General features: G+C 37.9%; 1 protein-coding gene across 7 annotated transcripts in view; it reads left to right on the top strand.

Annotated features, from left to right (window-relative positions):
- Positions 1-26,190, top strand: part of LOC149535344 (uncharacterized) — a 238,626-nt gene that overhangs the window by 201,114 nt on the left and 11,322 nt on the right. Inside the window, exon 10 of one of the 7 annotated variants that reach the window (XM_089807867.1) lies at positions 18,179-18,250. The exons of 5 other annotated variants lie outside the window; for them this stretch is intronic. In XM_089807867.1, coding sequence (XP_089663993.1) covers positions 18,179-18,222 — 44 coding nt within the window. In that variant the 3' untranslated portion in view covers positions 18,223-18,250. Of the gene's footprint in view, positions 1-18,178; positions 18,251-20,274; positions 22,638-26,190 lie in introns of those variants that run through there. One more of the 7 variants, XM_089807866.1, reaches the window with a different exon arrangement.

Below are 26,190 nucleotides of genomic sequence, written 5' to 3'. Positions count from 1 at the left end.
TCCTGATTGGGCTTTTTAATAGGTATTTCTTGAAGAAAGAGGTGCCATAGGACACAAGCCAACTTGGGTTATATGGGGCTGTGCCATAATCGCATCATGTGCTTGGACTGAGATGAAGGGTCAAGGTCAAGATTCCAAGTGTCATTGAGGTGACTGAAAATATCATCGGAGTCAGAGAGAAATCTGTAGATGAGCTTGGCTTTGATCTGTGGGGAGGGAGTGCCATCTGACCTTTTGAATAGGTCAATCCTAACAGCCTCTTCACAACATTGTCTAGGAAGATTAAGAGTCCTGCAAGCTTCCCTCAAAGATGTATAAGTTCTCCAATGAGAGGAGGGGACATCGGATTTATGAGCTAGCTCTCCCTAGGAGATTAATTTGTTTTCATGAATAATATCAGAGAAGCTTCTAATACCTTTGTTGGCCCACTAAATGGTTTGACCCCATGATATAAGTTCCACCAAGTGTATCTCTCTCTACAAATTATGTTGTCACACAAGCTATTATTAGTTACCAAATGCCAGACATAATGCCAACTCTTCCAAATGGCTTTGAGTACATTAGATTCTGCGTAAAGAACCCAATTTGGCTCAAACTAACAATACTAAACATTATGATCAAGTGTTTGGAATTTTGTGTTTAATAGCCTATGTTTAAAACATATGTATTAAATGTAATGTCCCTAATTTTGTTTGCATCAGAGTTTCAGGGATTAGCCTATTATTGTGATCCTCATAGGCTAATTATTGTGGATAGAGGGTCTTTTGTGGCAGTGGCTTGGCTTGGGAGAGTCTTATCTTCTCCACATCTCAATAAGCTACAGGTTGGTCTTCGTTTGGCTCAGATTGGACTTCGTTTGGGCTTAGTCTTGTGTACTTACTATTTGTGGTAAGTTGGTGTTGATCGAGATAGTCCCTTTCTATTTTTGGAAAGTGCATTTGGTCACATGGAGAAATAATAGGTATGACTCCTATTTCAGACGGCATATTTAAATGATGAGTATTTTGGGAGTTATTATATTTTTAGTGGCCAAATTATTATTAATTAGTAAATGGCTTATTATAAAGTTATAATTTAACTTTTTAATTTCACTTAAGTTGAGAGTTGAGTTATCATTGGAAAGTGTCATTTATTCATTAGTTAAGCCAAGTCAAGTGAGAGAATCTAATGAAAGCTTCTAATTAATGTTGTGTGGTGAAACTTCTTGAGTGAAGTTACATTTTGGCAACAAGAGGGAATTTGGAGGTTATAAATACAAGCTCATTTCATTGGGAAAAGCTAGCTTGAAAATTAATTTTCTTTTGTTGCCTTTGTAGCTTTTTCCTTGAGTTCGGATTTCTTCACCCTTGCTGTGGTATAAGAGTCTGAAGTTGAGTGGGCAATTCACTGTTGAGGTATAGTGATTTATGATATTCTGAATATTTATTATATCTCCCTAACTATGTTTCCTGTGGCTGGGAGAAATTGTCTTGCTGAAAGATTGAGTTATGTGTTTACCGTACAGGTAAAGAAGTCAACACATACAGACAATAATAGCAGAATAATATTCGCAATAGTAGAATAATGATGCTTTACAATGATTCCAGACGGGATATAAATACTACTGCCGAACCTTCCCGAAGGAGTCCGTCGGCCACAATTATTCTATCCGTTACAAACTATTTACCGTCGGACCATCCGCTACAGAATACAGAAACACCGCCGGACCGTCGGCTACAGAAACACCGCCGGACCGTCGGCTACAGAACCATTGCCGGACCGTCGGCTACAGAAACATCGCCAGACCGTCGGCTACAGAATACAAAATACCGCCGGAACCATCCAGTCGGCTAACACCATCCCCCCAAAAAGAAAAGTCGTCTCCTGACGACTGACAAAATATCTGAGACAAATTAACAAACAAAATACATTAATAGAGTGACTACAACAAGAGAAATCTGCTTCTGTCACATCACTTCCACATTCATCCCATTACATCTGTAGCCTCTGCTAACACAATACTGTCTCCTCAAGCTGACCTTGATAGCCACTTGTGCTGCTTTCTCTGTTTTCAATTCCTCGGTACCCTAAGCCAAGTGTCGCTGCACTGCCTCCAATTGGATGATCAGCTCCTCCCGAGCTCTCTACGCATCCACCAAGACAGCCTTACAGCCAACACCTGCTCCCACTGCCTCTGGTACACAGAAAGTCCATGCCTGCAGCAACTTCAACTCTTCTCAACTGGTCAGACTCCCACGACTGCTATCCGCCATGACTGGGGGTCCAGGGGGCAACGCCCCCGGCGGGGTCGAGGGGCAGCGCCCCCGCGGGGTCTCGTAGTACAGGGCGGGGTCGAGGGGTAGCGCCCCTCGCCGCCAAGACCAAATTAACACTTCGCAATCCACACAGAAATGCACGGATCACACCATTTCTATCATTATCTGCCGATTCTGCACTCTTTCTCGCAACCACGGATGCGTCCCCTTCCCTTTGGCATCGTCTGTCACTCATTCTGAACAACTTGATTCTGTCGACGTTTTTTTGTTTTTTTGTTTTTTTTTTTTTTAATAGTACTGAACCTCTGACTGGCGCCCGCATCCTACTCCACGGCCTTTCTGTCCTCACCCGCGGCCTTCCTGTTCTCCCTGCGGCTTTTCTGTTCTCTCCACAGCCTTTCTGTCTTCACCCGTGGTCTTTCTTTCGCCGGCGGCTAACTGGGCGAGGATTATAAAATGTTAAGCCCACGGACATCTGCCCGCGGGGCTTTTAATAACCCGCGGACAGTCGGTTCCCTGCCCACGGGGCTTTGTCTACCCGCGGGGCTTGTCTGCCCACGGACAACAGTTGCCCGCAGGACTTTTGAGCCCGCGGGATTGTCTGTCCGCGGCCCTTTTTCAAAATTTTTTTTTTTTTTTTCCTCTTAAAAGAAATCAAATAACAAAGGTACCTCCATTTTGCCTCCAGGCGTCGCCATTCTGCAACGACGACGGAGTCAGCTGGCCATCCTGTGACAGCGACGGAGTCTTCCTAGCACCATATATTTTGAATTTGGATTTGGTGACTGCCGGAGGTATCTTCTGCCCGTCCAAAGTTGATAATCTGACCGCTCCATTGTCGCCGACCTTTCGAATCTGATATGGTCCAACCCATCTGCCCTTAAACTTTTTCACTTTGATTTCATTCTGACCGTCGTACGCCTTACGTTTGTTCTATGCCACCCCCGTCGCCCACTGTGCCTGCGGTCGTCGCGCAACTGGATTATTTCCTTGCTGTTGGTGCCCTTCCACTAATTTTATGCTGCGGTTTAACCTTTTCTTTCTGCGTGGTCCATTCACCATGTACCGGACAGTGGGATTTTTCGTTTTTCTGTGTTTAGACTGTATGTTCTTCCCCTCAGCTTCAGCCATGGCAGCTTTTCCTTCTTCCACTTCCCTGCATTCCTCCGGACATTCGTTTTCCTCCTTTTTCTCATCTTCGTCGCCCCTTAGCATATTACAACTCGGAAAGAGTTCGTAGTCTTCTATCTGCCAGTGGTAAAGGCCATTCACCGAGTCCAGGTCGTCGTCATTCGATCCTCCGTCAAGTCTCAATACTCCTCCTTCATCCGGTTCCATTCTCCTCTTTCCTTCGTCATCACTTTCGCCTTCACTGTCAGAATCTGACAATCTTGCCTCCTCGCCAACCATTTGTGTGTGCAGGTCAATTATGAATCTTTTGCCTCCGCGCTCCATTGATAGGGTATTGCGTTTCCAATCATGTTTTACTTTTGCTTGCACCAACCAATCCCGTCCCAAAATAGCATCATAGCCTTTTCTTTTTAATGGAATGACCACAAAATCCAATAAAAATGGTTGCGTACCAATTGTTACCGGTTGCGCTTTCAGAATTCCCAACGGTTTGATTCCATGTTGGTCTGCCGTGAGCAACTGAAATGCAGGTGGCCACAGCGTCGGCTTTCCCAACTTCTTCCAAGTATCCTCCGGCAACACATTCACGCCGGACCCTCCGTCAACAATTGTCTCTGTCAAAACATTTCCCAAAATCCCCATCTCGACGACCGTTGGATGCCGTCCGGAGGTGAGTGCCAGCAGCATTGGGTCTGTTGTCGTCACTTCCCTACTGTCCCTTCCTGTGTCCTCCGTTGCTTTCGAAACCGGTGTATGATTCAGAATGGCCGTCCGTAACTGGGGCATTGTGAGAAGGAGGTCACTTATCTTGACCGGTATCTCCGTTTGTAAGATCTGTCGTACGATGTTTTGTTCTGCAAAGTTCCTTGCCAAGGTGCCGGTAATATCCTTCAACTGAGATATCCCCGCCGACGATGCCTTTGCAATTTCCGCCTGCGCTTCCCCCACTTTTCTCTTTTCCTCTGTTTGCCTCCGTGTAATTGCCAGAACCTCCTCTACATCCGTGCCAACAGTGATCAAGTTTACTCCAGCCTTTGGACACTTGGAATCTTCGTGATCGCCGGGTCCGCACCATCTGCATAATAATTTCGGTGTGTTTGCCGCTGTACAATCCCGTGCAAAATGACCCCACAAATTACATGCTCGGCATTGAACGATCGGCCATCCGTTTGCATCATACTGCGTTCGACTTCGGCTTCCATTATTGTTATTGGTTGCATTGTTATTTTGCCCTCTGCTATTATTCCTGTATCCTCCAGATGTAGCACCGGCGGTATTCGTGTTTCCGCTACTACTCGATGGGGAAGCCTCCTGTGTGAGAAACACCTGCGAAGGTCCTCTTGTCTTCATGTCAAAGGGACAGTCCTTTGTCGAATGGCCCATGATCTGACAGATGTCACAGAATTGGTTCTTCGGACACGATCCCTTAGTATGACCGTCGGTCTTACATTCCGTGCACCACAGTTCACTACTTTTTGGCTCCTTCTGCATGTTTTTAAACTCCATCATTCGAACCATATCCTTCTTTAAGGCACGAACCTTTTTGCTACTACCTTCGTCATCACTGCTATCATCTCCGGTAGGCTCATCGTCATCAGAATCAGAGGAGCTAGTTTTCTTCTTCTTTGTCTTCTGTTCACTTTCAAGGTCCAGTGCTCTGTTATAAGCATCCACATATGATGACGGTGGTACAATTTTCATTTTCCTCCGCAGCTGTGAGCGTAGGCCGTCCACAAACCACCTTTTCTGCAATCCGTCCGCCGGCTTGCTTTCCATTTTGTTTATTAAGTCTTTTAATCTCCTAGCATAAACACGGACAGTTTCGTGCTTCCCCTGCTTGGTATTGAAAATTTCTGCTACAATTTCATTATCATCCCGCAAAAGTTTAAATTCTGCCAAGAACTCCTTTTTAATGTTATCCCATGTATCCAGCTTCTGCGGATCCATATTCGAAAACCAATCAATCGCAACACCCCGTAGGGTTGCCGGAAATTGCCTGGCCCATTCGTCGGCATCTGTGATTCCATTTGTCCGCCAGATCGTCTCACATGTCTTACAATGTTGGAGGGGGTCGGCTGTACCATCGCCTTCAAATTTCGGTAATTTTTCTTTGGGTCCCGCCATAACTCTGGAGGTTTGCACTCCTACAGTGGTCGGCACTCCCACACCGGCAGTCTGGACTCCCACACCGACAGTCTGTACTCCCACACCGGCGGACTGGTCTCCCACACCGGAGGTTTGCACTCCCACACCGGCGGTCTGCACTCCTACACCGGAGGTGTCGACAGCTGCGAACCTTGGTGAAGACGAAGGATCCTCCGAAATTGTTTCCCACGGAAGTCTGTCCTGGACGAAAAGGTCACTCCACGCTTGTGCTCCGTCGGCACTGCGAGCCGTGCGAGTTGATGCTCTCCCGTTTTAATTTTCTTCCCTCGGCGAACACAAATTCAAGAACTCCTCCCATGCTTCTTCCACCAATTCCACCCGCTACCGAGTCTCCTCCAACAATTCCTCCGCACTTCGGTTTCCGTCAGCAATCTTCTGGAATCTCCGTCGGCGTTCGGCTTGCTGTGCCAAAATTAAATTCTCTTGCGCAATACGGATGCCATCTTTTCCCTTCGCTTTATTCCGATCCTTGTTAAGCTGATTTGGCATTAATCTTCATTCCTTCCACCTTCCAGATTCATAAGGCAACGGCGCCAAATGTTTACCGTACAGGTAAAGAAGTCAACACATACAGACAATAATAGCAGAATAGCAGAATAATATTCGCAATGGTAGAATAATGATGCTTTACAATGATTCTAGACGGGATATAAATACTACTGCCGAACCTTCTCGAAGGAGTCCGTCGGACACAATTATTCTATCCGTTACAAACTATTTACCACCGGACCGTCCACTACAGAATACAGAAACACCGCCGAACCGTCGGCTATAGAAACACCGCCGGACCGTCGGCTACAGAAACATCGTCGGACCGTCGGCTACAGAAACATCACCGGACCGTCAGCTACAGAATACAAAATACCGCCGGAACCATCCAGTCGGCTAACATTATGAAGGTTTATTCTGAGAATTATTTGTTTCAAATTGCTGCTGTGGTATAACAATTTGCTAAACATCTCCTACTGTCTAATATGTGTCTAAGGAGATAGTTGTGTTGAAGGTTTTCTATGGATTTTTGTGAAAGAAGCATTGTGGAAGATTACCAATTTGTTGTGGCATTGAAGGGTTTTGAATTTAACAATTGATTGGCTGCCGATTTGCATCTGGAAAGCAGTGTTTTCTGGTGGAGGGCTTATTTCGCATTTCCTAAGCCAAATTGATCATCCTAGAGGCTGGACGGCAAGTGTTTTAGGGACTGCAAACTAATCTTGCCCACGTGGAGAATCAGTTTGCAACTGCAGGTGTCTCAGCAAGGCCGGCAATCAGTTTTTCTTGGTCTGCAATCTTGCTCCTGGGTCAATCAATCACCATAGAGTGTGTTCATCATTTCATACCTGCGACTTACCTACAGGAGGGTGTTGCTGCAGACCTGGGCATTATCATGGGTTTAGGAAGGTAATTAAAATACTTCAATCAGCACTAATGTAATTAGTTCAAGCACTTGATTTAGGGCCTGGAAGTCAGGGCAAATTGTTTATTCAATTCAAGAATCAGGTTCCTAATTGCAGATTTGTATTTTCAGAAGTTCATGTAATTAGTTTTGGTAATCAGTTTGTGTTTAAATAAATTAGTATCATACTTCAGCCAGTTGATCTTTTGCAAATAAGTTGGAAGTAAATTAAAAGTGATCGCTACTTGGGAATATGTAGTTTGTGGACTTGTTCAGCCCAGAGCAATTTAAATCAAATATTTAGTAGAACTTGCTAGTATTGGAGAATGTTTGTCAAGTGTTTGATGAAATGTCAAATCAGTAAATTGTGAAAGGATTTGATGTTTGTTTAAGCTATAACCTGGAATTGGGGTTATTACATTAAATCTTCCAACATATAGAAATACTGAAATCAATAATGGAATGATACTGATGCAACCACCAAAGTTCCAATGAATTTAAATGTTGAAACTTTATATATCTATCCCTATCACTCTTACAAAGATATCTAGAGAACTTGGTATATAAATGATCGTGTTTACAGCAGACAAGGCAATTCTGAAATAAGACTCAATTGGAAATTTATTATATAAATTCCAAAAACTTCTACATAAGAATCAACAAAATATATGGAACCTGTAAGTCCCAGCTCCAATCACATGCAAGCCTCATTACAATCTTTAGCAGCCTTGGTAACTGCCAATTCTGATTATAATTATTAATCTCCAGCTAGCGTCTATAGTCCCAGCTTGCTGACACTGTATTTGCTCAACTACAGGCTGAATGTGCAGAGTATCGGGTCTGATTTGGGCTTCTAAATCCACAACGGAGATGCACACCAAACTTTGTGTTGTATTGATAGGAAAATCACACAACCACCTGCATCTAACTTCAGGTAGAAACAGGTGTAATAAATGTGTAACAGGCTTCCCAGAATTCAATGCGCAGCATGTCCAGATTCTGATTTTCTAAGATAGGATCGAACCTCTTCCTCTTAGCAGGATATTTGTAACTAAATTCCACACTTCCTCAACATCTTCCTTAGCAAAGCACATACAGAAAGAAGACTCAGTATTTCAGACTTAATCAACTCCATATATTAACCTACTATACCTCAGCAGTACATTCCAAATTCCTCAGTAGTGAATATGCTCCTGAGCCACAGAAGATACAGTAAGAGGAGGCACCAAAATCAAACCCTCAGATCAGAACCGCTATACTTTAGGAGTGGATTCAAATTCATAAACTCAGAAACTCTCACAAGAGACAAATAAAAAGCAATAAACAATTGGATGATTAATTCTCATAATGGAAGTCATATTTATAATCTCCATTGTGCAACTTAGCTTCAATTATACACATTTCACTTAAAGGCCTTTTTCCTTTATACTTAGGCACATAATATAATTTATTAATTTCCTTTTGGCTCCCAAAAATGACCCTTTCAACTATATCATGAAATTCTTATGTGCAAGGCCATTGTTTCTTGTGCCCAAGATTTAAAACTTCTCAACCAGACTCCAACAAGCTATGACACTAAGATGACCAACATACAATACCAACAAATAATAGCAACCTCAACATATTTAGTTGAATAATAATAATTCACTTGTCTTGCGAAAACGATTGAAGAAGCATCAAAATCAAAATCTAACAACACGGGAGTGATCTTGATGAAGGAAAACGAAGAATGAACCTAGCTGGGGTGTCTTACGAAAAATTGATGCTCCCTCCAAGATTCTTGGAGCCTGAAATGAAAACTGAGAGCATTACTCAACTCTAGTAACTTGATTAAGCTCATCGAAACCAACCGCTGACTTACTATAAATGGTAAGTCCCTCAAAATGGAACCAAAACTCACCATAGGTCACTGGAAAGCCTAATAACTCCACAACTGAGAGTCTCAAATCCCACTGTTAGCTCACGAGGGTCACAATGACGAATTGACCAAGCCAATTGCAAGAACTTGCTAAAAATGCGGACATTGCAGTCCTCCCTCCCCAAGAAATCCCAAAGCAAAAATGAACATCATCGTCCACTCGGATCCCAGGCATAAAGTTGTGTATTGTCCCTATCACACACAACTAACTCTTGTAGCTCTAACACCCAAATAATTGATATCAATGATAGTATCATTCGAAAACTAACTCTAAGTGTTGATAGAGAAAACAACTTATCAGATCTCAACCCATCAAAAGCACCAAGTCTGTCAACATCTGAGTCACAATATAACGGAGACTCACGCCCAACTGCACTGCAAAGATGGTAACCACTATAGGTACCTAAAACATCTAAGTTAAATATTACTTTTTGATTAATATTTGCACATGATATATAAAATATGTAGTGTAAGTATTATAGGACCCCTTCAAGTGATATTTTCTCAATAATCAATTAGACATGTGCTAAATAGATCATTTAAGTTGTGCAACTAAATAACATGTCTTCTTTTGAAATGTGTCACATGCAATTGCATCTAAAGAATGAGATTTACCTCTTGCATGCAAATGCAAATGACTAAAATATGCAAATGCATCTAGAGAATGAGATTTACCTTGTCCAACCCAAATGCATGTAAAGTCAAAGCATATTTTCAACACATGCAAATGCACTTGGGGAGTGCGATTTGCACTTGAAGCCAAAAATAAAACATGCAATTGCATCTATAGAGTGCGATTTTGCATCTGACTGGAAAAGAATGCTAAGGCAAGTCATTTTAAATATGTAATGAACTTCCAAAAGTCTAATTTACATGAAAACTTCCCTTTACATGCAAAACATGTTACATGTAATAGCACTTGGAGAGTGCAATTTGCTATAGGAAGCCAAGTTGTGGACTTGGGCGAATAAAAAAGTGTATTTTTAAATATGCAGTGAGCCTTCAAGACCACGATTTGCATGTAAATGCACTTCCAGCCAAACATGCTACATGTAATGCTCTATGGAGAGTGCGATTTTGCACTTCAATACATGTAAATGCACTTCCATCCAATGAATTTTATATGTAATGTGTCTTGGAGAATCTGATTTTGCATTAAAAACTCATGTAAGCACCCTCCAAGACCCCATTTTTGCACTCCAAAGCCAAAAACGCTAAAGGCATGTGATTTTATGCATATTTAAAATATGCAATAGGCCTGGGACAGTGCAATTTGTCTCTTCATATCCATTTACATGCATTATAAAACATGTGTTTTCTCATGGAGAGTGCGATTTGCTTTCCCAACCCTCATACATATGCATTTTGAACATGTAGACTCCTCCATAGAGTGCGTTTGGGCATTTTTAACTCATGTACATGCACGTGGAGACCATGATTGACTCCTGAAGCCAAAAATGACTCGTGTTCATGCATTTGGAGAGCATGTTCTTGACAAAAATGTCTAGATTTCTTCCTTCTCAAGCCATGAAATCCATCACAAGGGGGGCGTTATTTCCAGTTTACATCCAGACACCATCGAGAAGGTTTTCGAAGTGTTAGAGACTCCAAAGTGTGTCAAATTGTCAATATAGAAAGGAGAATTCATGACGACTTGAACAAGAAAAAACTTGATCGCATCAAGTTTTTAAATGACAACTAGAAACTCATTAAAGAGAATGTAGTGGTGCAGAATACAGGCATCCCCGATGCCACAATCATCACGAAGTACAAGGCTTTTTCTATCTAAAAGACTGATTCAGTCAAAATCAATAGTTTCAACATCTTCTTCATCTTTTCTTCTAGTGTAGTTTTCTTCCTTATAGATGCAAATGATGGATTGCATGTAATCCAATAATTCTTCTTTTCTAGTTAGACCAGGTCAAAGTGTTTGAGTTGCTCCCACTTTTTCCTCATTGTAAAAAGGATCTTTTGTTGTATGCAAGAAAGCTTTGCCAAACTTGTGCAAGCATAACTTTGATTTTGAAATCAATTTGGGAGAAAAGTGAATAAAAGAAGCAATTGGATTCGAAGCAATTGCGATAGAGAAAATTAGAAGCTTTGACTGTGATTTGTGCCTATTATCTTTGATTCATGTTATTATTGTGTGTTTAATAATAAAAGCATACTGAGTTAAGAAGCCATCGAAGCCAAAGCTTTGACTGGTAGTGATTGTGATGATACATAGATTAGAAGCTTTGGCAGTAGCTTGTATTGCCATCTCAAATTCACAAAAAGTAGTTAGAATTCCCCTACTTCTGGAAGTCGTTGTGCCCCAATGGTAGTGGTTTTTCTTTTAGAATAGATTAAAACTATAAATATGTTATAGAATAGAAATCATCTATTTTTGGAAGTCTTTGTGCCCCAATGGTAGTGATTTTTCTTATAAATTAGAAAAACAAGACTTAGAGCCAAACAGGTACGCTTTCAGTCAACCTTTGAGTTGGTGTTGGTTTATCAGTATAAGCGTTTCCAGCGATTAGATAGAAGTGTAGTTTACAGATTTAATCTTTCCCATTACTCACTTCGTGGTTAAGTGGATTCTTTCCTGAAAGCTAAGAGGAAAGAATATTGGTAACACCCCTTACAAGAATCTCTCAACTTCTTGCTTACCTTGAGTTGATCCAAAGAACGGCCAGAAGGGGGAGCCTTCCCTTTAAGGTAGGAGAAACTTTGTCTCATACGATGTGGTTGATCTACCTATTTTGCACTTGAATTTGAACAAACTGTTGGTTGCACATATCCACCCCATAGTTTTTTGTGACTCCGATGGGGACATGATGCGCATTTGAGAGCCTCATGCTTTCATTTGAAGCATACTTGTGTCCTTTTTCATAGTAAATATTCATTGTAACTTTATTTCTTCAATTTGTTTCAAGCATTTACCAAGGACATGTTATTGGTCCAAGGTCCTTGGGGAAATGCTTTTGGACTATTGAATCTGGCTTCACCTCTACATGAACTTTCTGATGGCTTACAAAAGAATTTTGGAAAATTCTTCGGTGGTGAACATCTTGATGAACATATTGCCGCTTTCTACATTGCATGCGGTGTTCATGCTATTGAATATGAGGATGTGTCTGTAAGGTTGTTCGTGGAAACTCTACGAGGCGTGGTTGTTGATTGGTTCTACCATTTACCACCACGTATTATCACAAACTGGGCTACTCTCAAAGCCAAGTTTGAGGAAAGGTTCATGCCATACATTGATGGCCCAACTTACTTAGCTGAAGAAGTCATCTCATGTGCCTATGCATGAATTTGTTGCTCATTTCAACAAATTGACACGAAAAATTCTAGTCGTTGCTCAAACTACAACAAAAAATTTGAAGTGTTCCTATATCAGTGCTCAAATTCCTGAAGTTAGTTTTCTATTACGGAGAGAAGCCCCAGCTACTCTCATAGCAAAGATAAGAATTGAAGCAAGTGGGTTTGAAGAAAGTCATTAATCTACAACAACAAAAAATTTGAAGTGTTCCTATATCAGTGCTCAAATTCCTGAAGTTAGTTTTCTATTACGGAGAGAAGCCCCAGCTACTCTCATAGCAAAGATAAGAATTGAAGCAAGTGGGTTTGAAGAAAGTCATTAATCTTCTAATTCATTTTCTTCCAGCACAAGGATGGATCCTGTTGTGTAGAGGTTAGCAAATGAGTTACTTGCCCTCAAAAAGCAAATAGCTCAAGGCATGTTCTATGAAGATGTACAAAGGCAACTTTTTCCAACTATTCCTCATAGTTATATTGTTGAAAATCAACAAAAATTAATTTCACCATCAAAGAAGCTTGCCATTGAGGAACTATTAGCGAAGACAATAGTGAAGCATCCTATGATCGAAGCTAGTGATCTTGTTATTCTCTTCTAGAAAAAAGAAGACATAGCTAGCGACTTTCATATCTAGTGTGTGTAGTCTCATAAGGGTAGTGATGAACACAAGAGGACGGAAAAAAATTCTTCCAATGGTCAAAATAATCATGTTATAAAAGGAGACATGCAAACAAATTCTAATCAAGCTGAAAATGATGTATATATGTTTCAAGGTCATAAACTTGGGAACACTTTGCATAAATGTTCTACCTTGGAGCTTGAAAAGGAATTTCTCAGAAACAATAAAGTCGTTCCCAAGTCAAAATTTTGTGAGTAGGATGTTGAGCTATGTAGTGCAGACATGTTATTACAGACATCACATGAGAAGGATCTTCTTGATCATTCTAAGATGCTAGTGATTGATGAACCAATCAAGCAAGTTGTAATTGGCAAGAAGAGTGTAGAATTTGTTCAATCAAGGGGATGTCCAATTCGACATCTTGCATAGTTGGAGGCCAACAGAAAGATGGATATTCCACATGTACCTGAACATGAAAATACTATTGAAGAAGAAGCAAAAGAAGCATGTGCAATTCAACAAGAGCAGTTTCAATTTATGGACCTATCATGGAGAAGCGATACACATGACTCATTTCAAAAATGTGAATTCTTTCATTTTGTCCAAGAGGTGTTACATCAAGCACTGACATCATTGCTCCAGTTGTTCGTATTCCATCTATATCAAGTTGTTTGTGAACATACAAGGTATATGTTAGTTAACAAATTTGTCGTTTACAAGAACAACTGTAAAATGACTCCTGAATGCCTAAACTAAGAAGACAAATATTTGCGACTAACAGTTGTGTCGCTATGCAATTGAAATACATATGCACTCTGAATTGTCCTAAATACAACTCCTAATGTGAGATCTTCAATGAATTCACAAGACTAATTATAGAGATGCTTTTAACCCGAAAGCATGAAAGGCACACAAACATCTACTCGTAAACATGGAAAATATGTGCAAGAAAACGACCAGTGAAGAAAAACAAACAAATGGCACAAAGTTCATTTGTTCAGATCTTACATAATAGAGAAAGTGCAGGAAGGAAGACTTAACATTCTCTTCCAAATATAGGAATAACCAAGGCTCAAAGACCGAATGGCAAACATGTATGTAATGAAATAAGACAGAATTAAATTCAGATACAACCAAATTAATTCAAAGATTGGTTTCAACCAAAAGACAAACGTTCAAACTCAAAGATCTGATATACAATTATATTTCTTCTCTGAACATGCAAAAAGATGACATAGATCTTGCTGCTTCTGCACTCACAAATTACAATTTGAAATCAAAACATTCCCCTTCTCCTTGCAATTATAATTGAAGTAGAAATAAAAAACCCTCTGCCCACAACACACAATCTCCAGCCAAAGGCAGAATCCGGAACTCCATTATGTTGTGTCTTTTACAATTAATAGGCATGAATAGATGCTATTCAGTTTTCATAACCAAATCTTGAGGTCATATGACTCTTGACTATGTTCTAATTTTGGTGGCTTTTCTTTCGAATGACTTTCAATTGAACATAATGTGCCCTCGAATATTTTCTCCTCAAAGGTTATAAGTGTAATTTTATTATAAGGCAACATGATTCCACTTGATAGGTGGCATTTGCTGCTGATGAGGTGTCATCATTTTGTGACTGCAATGGACAATTTTGACAATGCTGCACTCAAACATTCGTAGCTTTTGATCCGTCAAGAATCTGGAAAAACACTTTGGAGGGATTTAGAGAATTAGGTTTCCGCAATCATATCCAAAATTTAGCCCGATCCAACGGTGGGATTAAAAGTTATGTCCCCTGCAACATGACTGTTTCCTGTCATCGACAAATTTGTGGTTGTTGGTCGCATTGAAAATTATGAATATTATCCATATCAAGTCTTATGTATAGATCACCAATTTGAGTTGAGATTCATTGTTTGTATATGCTCTTCCACACAAACATTATCTGTCATCATTTTTATCCAATATCATGACACATTGCTTGTCAATATTTCACCAAATAACCGGTCTAAGACTCTAAACTATTGAACCAGTCTGAACTGTTGAACTAACGAACCTGCATTTTGAACTTGAACTTTGAACCACTTCAAATTGCATTTCACCCAAATGAATTTGGAAGTTTCTACACAAACCAATCTGAACCATACCATACTAGGATGAATCACTTCAAGCCATCCTAAACTCTAGTGCACTTGTGTGAACTTGTCAAACCATTTGGATTGCTTTGAACTAGTTTGAACTTTGTTTCAAAGTGGTTCAATGAAGTGATGGATGTTCATCTTCTCAAACCTTGAGAACTCCCTTGAACCTCACTAAATTGTGGGGACTTCCATGTAATTGTTTGAACTGTCATTTTAAACTGCTAAACTATCAAGCCTATATAAACCTCCATAAACCAGTCTGAACTTGTCAAAAACCTGCTGACTATCAATTGCTTTGAATCAATTGAACCATTTTGAACTCACTTGGTTTGAACAAGTTCAAAGGGTTTTAAGGTTTATGCCTTATTAGATTTTAAAACATAGATTTAGAGAGACAATCTCTTCCACAATATGGTACATGAAAGGGGATAATCTAATTTTTGAAATTTTGAGTTGGGGTCTATATACGGGCTAATAGTACAAGAAGTTGCTGAAAAAATGTAGCTATTTTGTTGAACCAATATATGGTTTCATCTAAAAATTTGCATTTTTGGCTAGTTTTAGGTAGGTAGATTGTTCTTTGTTTTTAATAAGTGTGCCTGCACATTTTTGTTTTATATTTATTAGATTTTCTTTGCTTTAGTCGCGTTAGAATAGTTGTCACTATAACCCAAAGGAGTGGATGAAGGCACTTAGAGAACTAGATTCTATGTCACTCTTTGTTTTCAAGAATAGACGAGTAACATTGCCTAGACAGAGCCAGTTGTTGTCAAGAATTTTGTCACCATAAAATGTAGGTAACAATATGGAACTTTTTCAACTTAGTTTCGCATTTCTCTGGGATAATTCATAAATTTAATTGGCCAACATTGATCAACCAATCGACCCCAATTTGCATAATGAATCCTTTTACTAAAGGCTTTTGTCAAGTCCTCGTTTTTCATTTTATTAAGCCTATGCTTGATTTTTGAAGACTTCAACGTCCTTTCTTGTGTTTTTGAGTGTGTATTTAGTTGCTTTTAGTCTTTCTTTTTGTCCAATCTCTTGTTTTCAATTTTCCCTTTGATTCGGTATATCTTAGGGCTAAATCGGGACTTAGTAGTCAAAAGATATGACCATTTAAGTGCCCAAAAAGTGCTCTCCATGTGCAATCACATATTTAAAATATCAATGTCATATTTTAATGTTGACATTCACTTTTCGAAAAATATAACTGAAAATGACTTTATGTTATGTTTTTAAGTTACTTCATCACTTAAGTCACTATAGTGTTGTTTATGTTATCTTTTCATTTTGAGTTGCTTTTTAATTTTTCACTTAAGTGACTTTGCCACTATATAGTTCTAATTTAATGTTGAGTTTTACTTTATGTTTTATTTTAAAACTTCGAAGTTAAATATTACTTTCTGAATAATATTTGCACATGATATATAAAATATATAGTGTAAGTATTATATTTGACCTCATTAAGTGATATTTGCTCAATAATCAATTAGACATGTGCTAAATAGATCACTTAAGTTGTGCAACTCAATAACATGTCTATTTTTAGAAATGTGTCACATGCAATTGCATCTAGAGAATGAGATTTACCTTGTCCAACCCAAATGCATGTAAAGTTAAAGCATATTTTCAACACATGCAAATGCACTTGAAGCCAAAAATAAAAAATGCAATTGCATCTATAGAGTGCGATTTTGTCTTTGAATTGAAAAAAATGCTAAGACTATTCAATTTTAATATGTAATGGACTTCTAAGAGTCCGATTTACATGAAAAAATTTCTTTACATGCAAAACATGTTACATGTAATAACACTTGGAGAGTGTGATTTTCTCTAGGAAGCCAAGTTGTGGACTTGGGCAAGTGAAAAAGTGTATTTTTAAATATGCAATGAGCCTCCAAGACCACGACTTGCATGTAAATGCACTTCCAGCCAAACATGTTACATGTAATGCCCTATGGAGAGTGTGATTTTGCACTTTAATACATGGAAATGCACTGCCAACCAATGAATTTTATATGTAACATGTCTTGGAGAATCCAATTTTGCATTATAAACTCATGTAATCACTCTACAAGACCCCGTTTTTGCACTCCAAAGCCAAAAACACTAAAGGCATGTCATTTTATGCATATTTAAAATATGCAATAGGGCTGGGAGAGTGTGATTTGTTTCTTCATCTCCATTTACATGCATTTTAAATCATGTGTTTGGTCACGGAGAGTGAGATTTGCTTTCCCAACCCTCATATGTATGCATTTTGAACATTGGAATTTCCTCCATAGAGTGCGTTTGGGCATTTTAACTCATGCACATGCATTTCTAGATCACAATTCTGACTCTTGAAGCCAAAAACGGCTCATGTTCATGCATTTGGAGAGCACGTTCTTGACCAAAATACCCAGATTTATTCCTTCTCAAGCCACCAAATCCATCACAAGGGGGTTGTTTTTGAGTTCTAATGCATACAAATGCATTTGGGGCTCACAATTTTGTGTATCCAAGACAAAAACGACCCAATTTTTTGCATGGAAAGGGCACATTTTTGTTAAAAACGCCCAGAAATCAATGTTTTCAGCCCATGAATATGCATTTGGAAGAGGCCTTTTGGTTTTTGGATGCATGATTTGTCATCTCAAGACCACATTTTTGTTCTATTTCTTAAAAAATGACTTATTTACATGCATTTGGAGGGCACATTTTTACCCAAAAACATCCCAATAGATGCATTACATCAAAACGTCTTGCATTTGGAGTTGTAAAGATCATGTTTTTGGTATTTACATGTAACAACGCCTCATGCTTTGACATTGGCGGATCACATTTGCAAGCTTTGAAATAATCAAGAGCTGTTTGGGAAATTTGAATTTGAAGGAAAGTCATTTATTCCAACTTCTCTATTTTCCACATTTGGCTCTTTGAGCTCCAAGTAGGTAGAAGATTTTAACGTTGCTTATTTTTTCTTACTTTGCTATTTTTTTGCATATTTTGCTTATCTTTGTCCATTTGTTCAAAGTTGTTACATCCCAATTTTTGACCTAGATTGAAATATAGACGTTGAGGTTCACATGAAGTCAGTTGGCAGTTTAATTTGATATAATTTGGCAAAATGTTAAGTCAGTTGGTCATTATGATTTTAAGTGCAGATGACATGTTAGTTGATCATTAATCGCAAATTCATGGAATTAAGATGAACGGTTAACTAATATGATTATTTATAATTTATAATTTAATTATAGAGAAATTCTTTGCAGGGAGCTTGTCGAAGGGGGTGGAAGCATTGTCAGAAAAGAATTAGGCAAGGCATCACCATCACTAGTAGACGGGTAAAGGACCTAGCGATTTGAAATAGGATACATCTGTGGGATTGCATGAGTTATTTAAATAAATAATTTAAATAAATTAATTGAGTTAAAATATAAAACATTTCTTATGGACTTTAATTTTAAAGGATTTTAATATATCTTTCATCATAATATTTTAATAAATATTTATAAACGTTTGTATATGTATAAATGATTTGGCACCATTGTAATTTAATTAATAAAGTAATGTTGTTTGTATTTTAATAATGTTTGAATTTTAACATTTGAATTATTATTTTTGAGTTATAATTTTTCAACACTCTTTCCATTCTTTTATGCTTTCCTTGTTTTTAATTGATTAAATATTTGGAAATTAGAATCCATTATAATCTTTTATGTTCTTGCTTTACATCAAATTTATGGTTGGAATTCGTATAGTTTTTTGTAATGGATGGAAGCCATAGAGTCAGGCTCTTATTATTTATTAAGTGATGTTACTTATTAGATTTTAATAATTAAAATAACTTTAAGAAAAAAAACCTTTTACCTTCTTTCCTTCTTTCTTTTCCTTTAGCCGATTGATTAAAGATTCGAATGATCTTTGTAACTACTGGGTAGCTGTATGGTCGGCTCAACTTTATTTATGCAATCATTGTCGTATCTTGTTTTCACCTCAGCCTACGGCTTCTTCCTTACATCTCTAGCCGGGTTATTAATTCCAGAACTTTGAATTTCTTTAGGATAGAAGTTATTTCTCTTTGAACGATTCAAAAACCAGAACCATACACTAAGGATCTCAGGCATGGTTTTTCAGAGCTAGTTAGGCGGTCTTTCTTAGGCATTGGCCTTCCAGAGTGCGGTGATAAAAGAAGTTACTTAAGGTTTGATTTATGTTATTTTCCTTTTCAAATAGATTGCTGAGTTTACATAGGAACTGAATCAAAGGAAATAAATACGTAATTTGTTCCTGTTATATATTTGTGTATTGTTCTTTCCCATGTATTAGAAAAACCCGAATTATGCATATGAAACCCATCTTCAATCTGACTTTTAAATAATAGGAAATAATAGTTGAAGCCGTTTGCCATAGTGCATTTTATGCATGCAAAATCAATCGACTGCCATAATGAATTACAATTTGAATCTGTATCATTATATATATACATATCAGAACATGCAATAATGCTGTAAATCTTTCTTGAATGGCTTTTTCCTCCATGATCAAATTTAATATACAAAATGAAATAATGATTATAACTGAGATAAGCTAACTTCCAATGTTTAGGATGATAGGAAAGGATAAATGTGTTTACACCATTTGTAGAACCATGCTATAAACTTAGATAAAGGTGTTTAAATCAGAATACATTCAAATTAGATATGATATTGAATTACAAGTCTGAATTTCTTATTCCTTCTCAATTATATTTGTCTGAATATGTAGAGCTACAAGAAATTATCTTTGGATTCATGTTAAGGAAGTATATCAAACCAATTTAATATCAGATGCATCTTGAAGTATATTTAATTGAGAATGAGAAATTGAAACCAGATCATCAAGGAATTCACCAGGCTAATAGCCAAAATAAGGTGAATAAGGTACAGGATATAACAGTAAAGGTTAATTTTTCAGGCACCAAGGAGTCACCGGCCTGATGGCTTGATTATGGTGAGGAGGTGTAGATGAACCTGTTAAAAAGAAATACAAGTATGTTGACATTTTGAGATCTCTTAATAATATAATCTTAGTTTTATGAAATGATGGTTGTATGTAATCGTCTTGAATATACAAAGGGGTTGTTTGCTTTGAGAATCTTGAATACTTGGGACTCACTTGGCTGTGAAGCCAAGAAGATGGGTGATGTGGTAAGAAAGGAATGCTCAATAGTATGAATCATTATCAGCTATGAAATCAATATTTACCATTTAAACAAAATAATAACTCATGCATATTCCTGTTATGGTGATCTTCTGCTGCCAAGTCGTATGGAGTGTTATTTATCATGATGCCTAGTGGTTGGTAAGATGTTTCCTGTCAATTCCAGGTAGGGAGGGCCTTTCTCATCAGAGATCGTGTGGGGATAAGTTGTGGTCTGAGGTTGGGTGGTAAAGCCCTAACAATGTTTCACCTCTCTCGAGATGTTGGATATGCGACAGACAAAGATAAGCCATGCATTCAATTGTTTATCGGAAATAGGTAATATCACATTTATTTATGAGGAGGTAAGATTAAATTGATTTTTTTTCATTGTTATCGTTATGTAAGGGATAGATTCATAAATTATTTTTCATTTATATAATTATCGAATATAAGTATATTTCCAATCTTGAGTTACTGTCACAGATAAGTAATTGGAAGGAAAAGAAATCCAAAGCCCTAATTGATTGTATGACAGCTGGAACCTTAAATGATACAGTGGTATTGGAAGCCCTAATTGGATCCCTGGTATCGAAGCCCTAGTTGAATCTGTCGCTGCGGAAGCCCTAAAATGAATTCGTGGTTGTGGAAGGCCTAAGTGGTAAAGCGGTATTAGGAGCCCTAAATGAACCGATGGTAATCGATGCCCTAATTGGTACAATGATTTGTGATGCCCTAATTTAAATTTATAGTGGTATTTAGTTGTAATCATCATATGATTATTGAGATAGCGGTTTTTAGATGATAGTCGACTTGAGAAATTGTTATAGAGTATTTGTAGACTAACCCGGGTGGTTGTAGAAGCATCCTTAGTTATGATTTCAATCTCTATTTCCGAGGTGTACAGACCTTAATCTCTATAGTTATTTCATTTATTGGTAATCCAAATTTTTAAGTTAAGAAATTTTGTCTAACTGATTTTAACGGTAAATATTTCACATGAACATGAACATGAACATGAATGATGTAACTGCCTTCCTATGAAATTGAAGTTTATAACTGTATTCTTGAGTATGTTAGATGTTAATTTAGAGCCGGGAAAACTGGTTGTTACAAAAGTCATGCCATATATTTTGCAAATTTTCTTTAAATAAGTTGAAATCTTCTTGTTGCAAATGATTGAAAAACCTCCCAACTCCAAAAATGAAATTGCATGTAGAATTTCTTCATGTATAAGTCCATAGCAGGAGGTATGTTTTTGTTTCTTGCTTGTTTTGTTCCTTTTTTTGGAGGAAAGTTGTGAATTTCTACCCAAGAATGCAGTGCATCCACATCCTTTCACCTTTCATATTTCCACATCAATGCATATTTCATCTGTTTCCCAACACATGCAATGACATCCTTTGAACCCAATTACATGTGTATCTCAACTAATTACTATATGTAATTACCTCTAGAGAACCAATTTTGGTAGGTCACATTTTTAAACCCCAAAGTCACCATTTGCATACATCCATATGCATCCCAACTTGCATTCTTGGCCATACCCACAGAAGCCCATCTTTGCCCACATACAATCCACCCTTGAGAGTTCGATTTTGGCCATTTTTTGCCCAAATACATATGCTTTCAGTTCATTTCCAGCCATCATATGTGTTTCATAAGTATCTAATCCATACTTCAACACTCATCCCTCATGGATAGATTGTAACTCAAATCCCTAAATTTTCATGAATCCAATCTCATTGGAAGACGTTTTCATCTTCATGTTGCAATGCACCCTTCAAGATATGTCAAAACTTTTTCAAAGAACAAAGACATCCGTTCGAGAAGATATGCTTTGATCCTCAAGAAGCAGTAATTCATTTGGTCCCCATGTTCCCGATGGCTGCTTGAGAACCTAAGTTTGTGTGCGAATGTGCCAAGCACTTTGCTTCAAAAAAAGAAAAAGAAAAAAAAAAGAGTTAAAGGTATTGATGAAAAGTTATTCTCAGTTTACATCCGGACACTATCAAGAAGGTTTTCAAAGTGTTAAGAGACTCCAGAGTGTATCAATCTACAAAGGAGAATTCACGACAACTCAAATGAGAAAGCTTGATCACATCAAGTTTTCAAATGACAACTAGAAACTCATCAAAGAGAATACAATGGTGCAGAATATAGGAATCCCTGATCCCACAATCATCACAAAGTACAAGGCTTTTGCTGTCTACAAGATTGATTCATTCAAAATCAACAACGTCAATATCTTCTTCATCTTTTCTTCAAGTGCAGTTTTCTTCTTTGTAGATGCAGAAGATGGATTGCATGTAATTTGATTACATGTCCTTTAGACATGTAATTCAATATTTATTCTTTCCTAGTTAGACCAAGTCAAAGTGGTTGAGTTGCTCCCACTTTTTCCTCCTTTCTCTCACTTATTTTTCCTATATAAGGAGTGCCCCCCTCATTGTAAAAAGGATCTTTCATTGTACCTAAGAAAGCTCTACCAAACTTGTGTAAGCATAATTTTGATTGTGTAGTATCAATTTGGGAGAAAAGTGAACAAAATTAGCAATTGGATTCGAAGCATTGACTAGAAGCAATTGTGATAGAACAAATTAGAAGCTTTGATTGTAATTTGTGCCTATTATCTTTGATTCATGTTATTAATGTGTGTTCCATAATAAGAGCATAGTGAGTTAAGAAAGCAGATGGAGCCGAAGTTTTGACTAGAAGCGATTGTGGTGATACATACACTATAAGCTTTGATTGTAGCTTGTATTTCCATCTCAAATTCACAAGAAATAGTTAGAATTCCCCAATGTCTGGAAGTCTTTGCGCCCCAATGGTAGCGGTTTTTCTTATAGATTAAATTAAAACTTAAAATAAGTTATAGATTAGAATTCATCTACTTCTAGAAGTCTTTGCGCCCCAATGGTAGTGATTTTTCTTATAAATTAGAAAAACAAGACAGAGTCAAACTGATACGCTTTCAATCAACGTTTGAGTTGGTGTTGGTTTATCGATATCTCCATTTCCAACTATTAGATAGAAGTGTAGTTTAGAGATTTAATCTTGCCCATTACTCACTCTGCGAGTAAGTGGATTCTTTCCTGAAAGCTAAGAGGAAAGAATATTGGTAACACCCCTTACAAAAATCTCTCAACTTCTTGCTTACCTTGAGTTGATCTAATTAAGGTAGGAGAGAGTTTCTCTTATACGTTGTGGTTGGTCAGCGTATTTTGTGATTGAATTTGAACAAACTGTTGGTTGCAAAATATCCACCCAATAGATCAAACATGGTAGCATCACACAAATCATGTTAGTCGCCATTTCTCTGTTGTGTAGAAACCAAGTCTTCGTACTCATGGGTATTATGATGTCTTGGACTCGTAACAATCAAAATTGGAGATGCCAAACTTATAGGATCTTCACATGCCCAATTATCTGAAGTCTCTTTGATAAAGCCCTTTTGACCTCTCATCTCTAAACCATTTACTGTTCAGGTGTTGCTTAAACCCCAAAGTAAACCTTGCACATGCGCCATTGCACGACCCCTTTTCTTATTTGATTATTAATATTGTAGTCATTTATTAATAATATTTGAGAATTTATTAATGATATTATTACATTCATATATAACTTAATTGTATTATATTATTTTCTTCATTATTATATTCTTATATTAATAATATATTAAATTATAATAATAATTTATATTTATCATTATTCGGTTTATTAATTTATTCTTACTAATTACTATCAAATTCTATTCTTAGAGTGGAGACAGTACACATGAATCTATAAACTTGGAGGAAAACATATTGTGATTGGTATCTAAGCAACTTGGTTGTATCTTAATCGTCTTCTTAGACTGAAATGGTAATAAGGTAGGTATGGATGATAATAATTTGTACACATAACTTAAGTCTGATAAGGTGAATAACTAATCCTATTAGGGGACATTACAATCCAAATTCCAATTGAGAAATTTAGGATAAATTAAGGTTCCAACAGGGGGCATTACACATGCAAGTTATCAGAAGCAATATGCAACAGAAAATCATGACATACAACTAGAAATCGCAACATACAACAGTGATCTGCTTTTGGGATCTATGACAATAGTTTGCTAAGTGAATGTGCATAAAGGTGTGCAAATATTCATGTCATAAGTATAATTGAAAGGACATTAAATATTAAAATAATAGGAACAATAAAAAGAGAGAATTACAACACATAGCAAGAGATAGAGAAGAGAGCACCAGATTGATTATGGAGTTCATCTAAGTGAACTATGTCTCCAAGTCTTTCTCAATTGAGTGATCAATCTATTAACAATGCTCCAAATGCAGTACAATCTCTAAAAAGAGCTCCTGGAAACTACAATATTTTGTAGCCCATCCACAAAGTCATGATGCAAAATCTTACTCAAATCACCTCACATAAAGGCTCTCAAAGCCACAACACTGATTTACAAAGAGCAAGGAAAAAGGCTTTGCCTAAAGGCTCTGTTGGAGAATGAGAGCATTATTACAACATAATTTCACTATGCCCTCCAAAGGCCTCTTGACACCATTCTTTGTAATGTCCCTGTCATAAAATAAATGTATTTAATTAATCTTTGTAATGGACCAATTGATTTCATTTATCTCGGTCCCATTTTTTATTTTTGTGTTCGAAGTTTGTGTCGCTGTCAACTATCTTTGTACACCCTCAAAATGTTTTCTCAATGGGTATTTAAGCATGGCTTGTAGGAAGTCTTAGGTATGCTTTGGATTATTTTGTCTTTGTACTGCGAATTCCTATTGGAGTTCGGGATTGTTCACCATTTCGGAAGTGAAAGATCTTCCTTATTTGGCTCGTGCGGTTTCAGTGGGATTCAGCCCTCACCCTATTCCGTTGTTGCATGTAACTCTTGTTTGGATTTGGCGAATCGGAGCATTATCTTTTGGCAATAATTATTCACATCTAAGTCTTCGTGGATTTTATCAATATCTATGTTGTATATGAATCACAATTATATTTTGTTTGGATTCGGATTGGCACATATCATTCATATTATGGTTCCTGATACTATTTGATGTTATCTGTATTCAGCGCAAATTATGCCTGTTTCATGCTCATATTAATTATATCTCACTATCTACATTTTCCTTGCCATACCCCCTCTAGTTTGTTACTGTACGGACTTTTGGCCCTCACTGTACACTCTTTCCTGAACACTGTACGGGCCTTTAAGTCACCGTATGACCCTCCACATTATTCCTCTTTCTACGTACGGATACCAAGGCGTATGGCCACCACCTAGTTCATAGTGCCTCACTCACATCGTACGACATTCTGATCACACCGTACTGCCTTCTCATCACCCCGTACAGCCTTACTAGGAACACCGTACGACTCTTATCTATTGTCCTAGCAACGTACGAACTTCCTGGGAAGTAATAATCCGTACTTTCTCCATTCCCCCACTCCACTGTACGCTTATTGTACACATGTACGGCCTCCTCAGCAAATAGCTACCGTACTGCCTGTTCAGTCCTATCGCCTGTGGTATTCGGACTGCCTCCAGACATCACCCTTACGGATTTGTTACTAGGAGTTAGAAGGGCATTGGAACACTACAATGGTATTAGAGTGCTTCGATCTTGCCAACCTATGGACAATGAATGAGAGTTTATAGCCGGAAGAGGACATATTCCGTTGATCGAATGGCTGACGAACGGGAACCGACTGCTGCTGAACTTGTGGCTCTTCTGAGGGAACTTGCCAAGAATCAGGCACAAATCACTGACACACAGCGACTTATGGAAGAAACTCTTAAGAAGTTGGTAGATAACAAAATATCTGGAGAACAAAATGGTCACAGCGCAAACTCGGTGTCGGGGAAATCAATCCCTCAGCCAGTACGCTCCCGACCTTCCATGCCGACTTTTCCACCACGGACGGAGGCACAACACGGAGGGAGACAACCAACTTTTGAAGAGATGAGAGAAGATTGGAAGAATGCAAACCTTGAAGAAGATATTTCCTACAAAGATTACGCAGATCTAAGAATGAGATATTCGCAGGGTATAATTTAGTGGCTAATATTCGTAAATTGGCTAATTTTAGAATT

Source organism: Cupressus sempervirens, chromosome 10, assembly GCF_028749045.1.
Source record: "Cupressus sempervirens isolate cs-2001-9-10 chromosome 10, ASM2874904v1, whole genome shotgun sequence".
Taxonomy (NCBI): domain Eukaryota; kingdom Viridiplantae; phylum Streptophyta; class Pinopsida; order Cupressales; family Cupressaceae; genus Cupressus; species Cupressus sempervirens.
This window is presented reverse-complemented; position numbering and strand designations above follow the sequence as displayed.